The sequence below is a fragment of the Seriola lalandi genome, unplaced genomic scaffold, assembly GCF_002814215.2.
Source record: "Seriola lalandi dorsalis isolate HSWRI2012SDOR001 ecotype SW California unplaced genomic scaffold, Sedor1 jcf7180002054907, whole genome shotgun sequence".
Classification (NCBI taxonomy): Eukaryota; Metazoa; Chordata; class Actinopteri; order Carangiformes; family Carangidae; genus Seriola; species Seriola lalandi.
This window is the reverse complement of record NW_019525459.1, coordinates 1,679,404-1,681,919: the sequence shown is the minus strand read 5'-3', so window position 1 is coordinate 1,681,919 and position 2,516 is coordinate 1,679,404. Positions and strand designations below refer to the sequence as shown.

The 2,516-nt window shown below is 43.4% G+C and overlaps 1 protein-coding gene across 2 annotated transcripts in view; it reads left to right on the top strand.

The window, feature by feature from the left end:
• shtn1 (shootin 1) overlaps window positions 1–2,516 on the top strand; it is a 34,841-nt gene that overhangs the window by 20,535 nt on the left and 11,790 nt on the right. For both annotated transcript variants that reach the window (XM_087169681.1, XM_023430552.2), the window contains exons 7-9: window positions 669–750; window positions 899–993; window positions 1,063–1,209. In XM_087169681.1, the coding sequence (XP_087025807.1) occupies window positions 669–750; window positions 899–993; window positions 1,063–1,209 (324 nt within the window). The remainder of the gene's footprint in view (window positions 1–668; window positions 751–898; window positions 994–1,062; window positions 1,210–2,516) is intronic.

The window sequence follows — 2,516 nt, the reverse complement described above, 5'->3', positions numbered from 1 at the left end:
GATAGATAGATAGATAGATAGATAGATAGATAGATAGATAGATAGATAGATAGATAGATAGATAGATAGATAGATAGATAGATAGATAGATAGATAGATAGATAGATAATAATTCAAAAAATCCACTTCCTTTGGTTGAGGTGTTGTATAGCCTGATGGCAGTGGGAACAAAGGATCTCCTGAACCTCTCTGTTCTGCAGTGCAGTGAGATGAGACGTTTGCAGTGCACACTCCGTATCAAGTAGGTTTCGAGCTAATTGCAATTTAATTAATAATTTAATTACAAAGTAAAAGTAAAACCAAAATTAAAGTCTGTCTGGATGTGTGGAGAAGCACATTCAGGTATTGAAGGTGTTTTGTGGAGATTTAGTAGCACTCATGCACGAGCACGAGGTTGCTCATGCACACATTTGTGCACATGGGTAATGTGGTTCAGAGTCCGACTCAGTCTGATCAGCAGTAGTGGGAACCGGCCAAGGAGTAACACTGATGTAAACATAACTTTGGTTCCCTTACAGGAAAACTTCAGAGGAACTTTTATTTTTAGTTGTCTCAGGAATCGGATGAGAAAAGTCTTTAGTCTGTCATCAGTTACAGTTTGAGTGTCACCTCGACAGTGACTGTGACCACTGACTGTGTCTCTGCTCTGTGCCTCCTCACATCTGCAGCTGCTGAAGGAGAAACATGATAACACTGTGTTAATAGCTGAGACGGTGTGGCAGAAGAAGCTCCTGGGGAAATATAACAGAGGTTAGTGGGGGGGGGGCCTTCATCAGAGACGACTCATTTTGAGCATGGTCTTATTTCCCTACAGTAAACACACCAGAGTATCACAATGAGTTGATTACTGATATAGTTACACCACATGTTGCATTTCACCAGTACCATATTTGTCCAGTGTCTCAGTTTGCTGTGGAGGAGTACAAGGCCCTACAGGACACACTGGACCTGGAGAGACATCTGAGGACTGAGGCCGAGACCTTTGGCAGAGAGGTGAGTTTTTACACCAGCCTCTGTGTGACGACCTTCTCTCCGCTGCGTCCTGACTCTCCTTCTCCTCAGATGGTGGTTGAGCAGAAGAAGCTGAAGAGACAGAGTCAGATCCTGATGCAAAGCTCCTCGCCCAGTCAGGCTCTACTGGACGCCCTGAGCCAGGTCACCAGACTGACCCAGGATCTGGAGACGCAGAGGCTGGAGCACCAGAACCAGGTGTCATTACACAACTCAGTCACAAACTAGACTGATGTAGAAATATAACATCATCCACAAAGGGGTGTGTGCATGTGATGAAGTTCAGCCTCACTGTCAGATCCACATTCGTCTCCTCATAAAGAACCAACCACCGTCCTCCCCTTCTTCTTCTTCTTCCTCCTCCTGTTCTTCTTCTTTCTCCTCTTCTTCTTCCTCCTCCTCCTCCTTTTCTTCATGCTCCTCCTTTTCTTGCTGCTCCTCTACTCCTTCCTCCTCTTCTTCTTCTTCTTGCTCCTCCTCTTCTTCTTGCTCCGCCTCTTTTAGTTTTTTTTTTTGTTTGTTTTTTTTAATTTGTAGCCAGGAGTATGTTGTTCTTGTTGTTTTCCCTTTTGATTGTGGGGTTTTAACTGTTCACTGGTAAGTTATTAGACTTTTTAAATGGACCATTTAAGTTTTTTGGCCTAAATAAAGCTGTGTAAAAGTCAAAAGTCTTCTTGCTCCTCCTCTTTTTTTCATCCTGCTCTTCTTATTCCTCCTCCTCTTTTTCTTCCTCCTCCTCCTCCTCCTCTTCTTCCTCCTCCTCATCTTCTCTAGCTGTTGTACCTTGAGGCTAACTCTTCATTTCAATGGTTCCAGTCAGTGGACAGCTGCTGAGCAGAAATGTCAAAGCTCAAACTAACAGTGTTTCACTAACAGTGTGGACTTGGTCAGACTGATGAGTTATCATAAGAACTGATGTCTGCCACGCGAAGAGCGATGTGTAGCAGCTCAGCTCTGCTACACATCTGTACTGTGTTAAGATTTATATTTGTAGTATTGTTACGCTGCTGAAGTTTGATGTCTTGATCCTGAACTAATGAAATGGAAATGTGTAGACTGTTGATCATACAACTTGTTTGACTCTTGGTCCATTTCTCAGTTCAAATGTCTCATGACAGAAGAAGAATCTTTTTGATTATTTGAACTGGAAATAACACACTTGTGGAACAGTGGCGTCTGCTGGTCTTATAAGGAGGGGAAGCTCATTTTCGGCCTACATCATAAAATGTGTCCGTTTATTTATATGTAAATTCGCAGAGTGACAGAAGAGAGTCGCCAAACACAACGCTAGTCGTTTTTAACAAAGACAAAGTCACTGAGGATCAGTAACGTCTCCAGATCAACTCAGAACAACGGAATGAAAAACTTGAAAACTGCTCCGGTGGATGCTTATACTTCAAGATCGCTGATTCGCTCATTTCGCTGTCAATCAAAAAGGGACTCAGCCTCAGACAGATCATCCAATCATCATGCAGAAGCCGAGCGTCCGGGCCAGCCCACTGCCC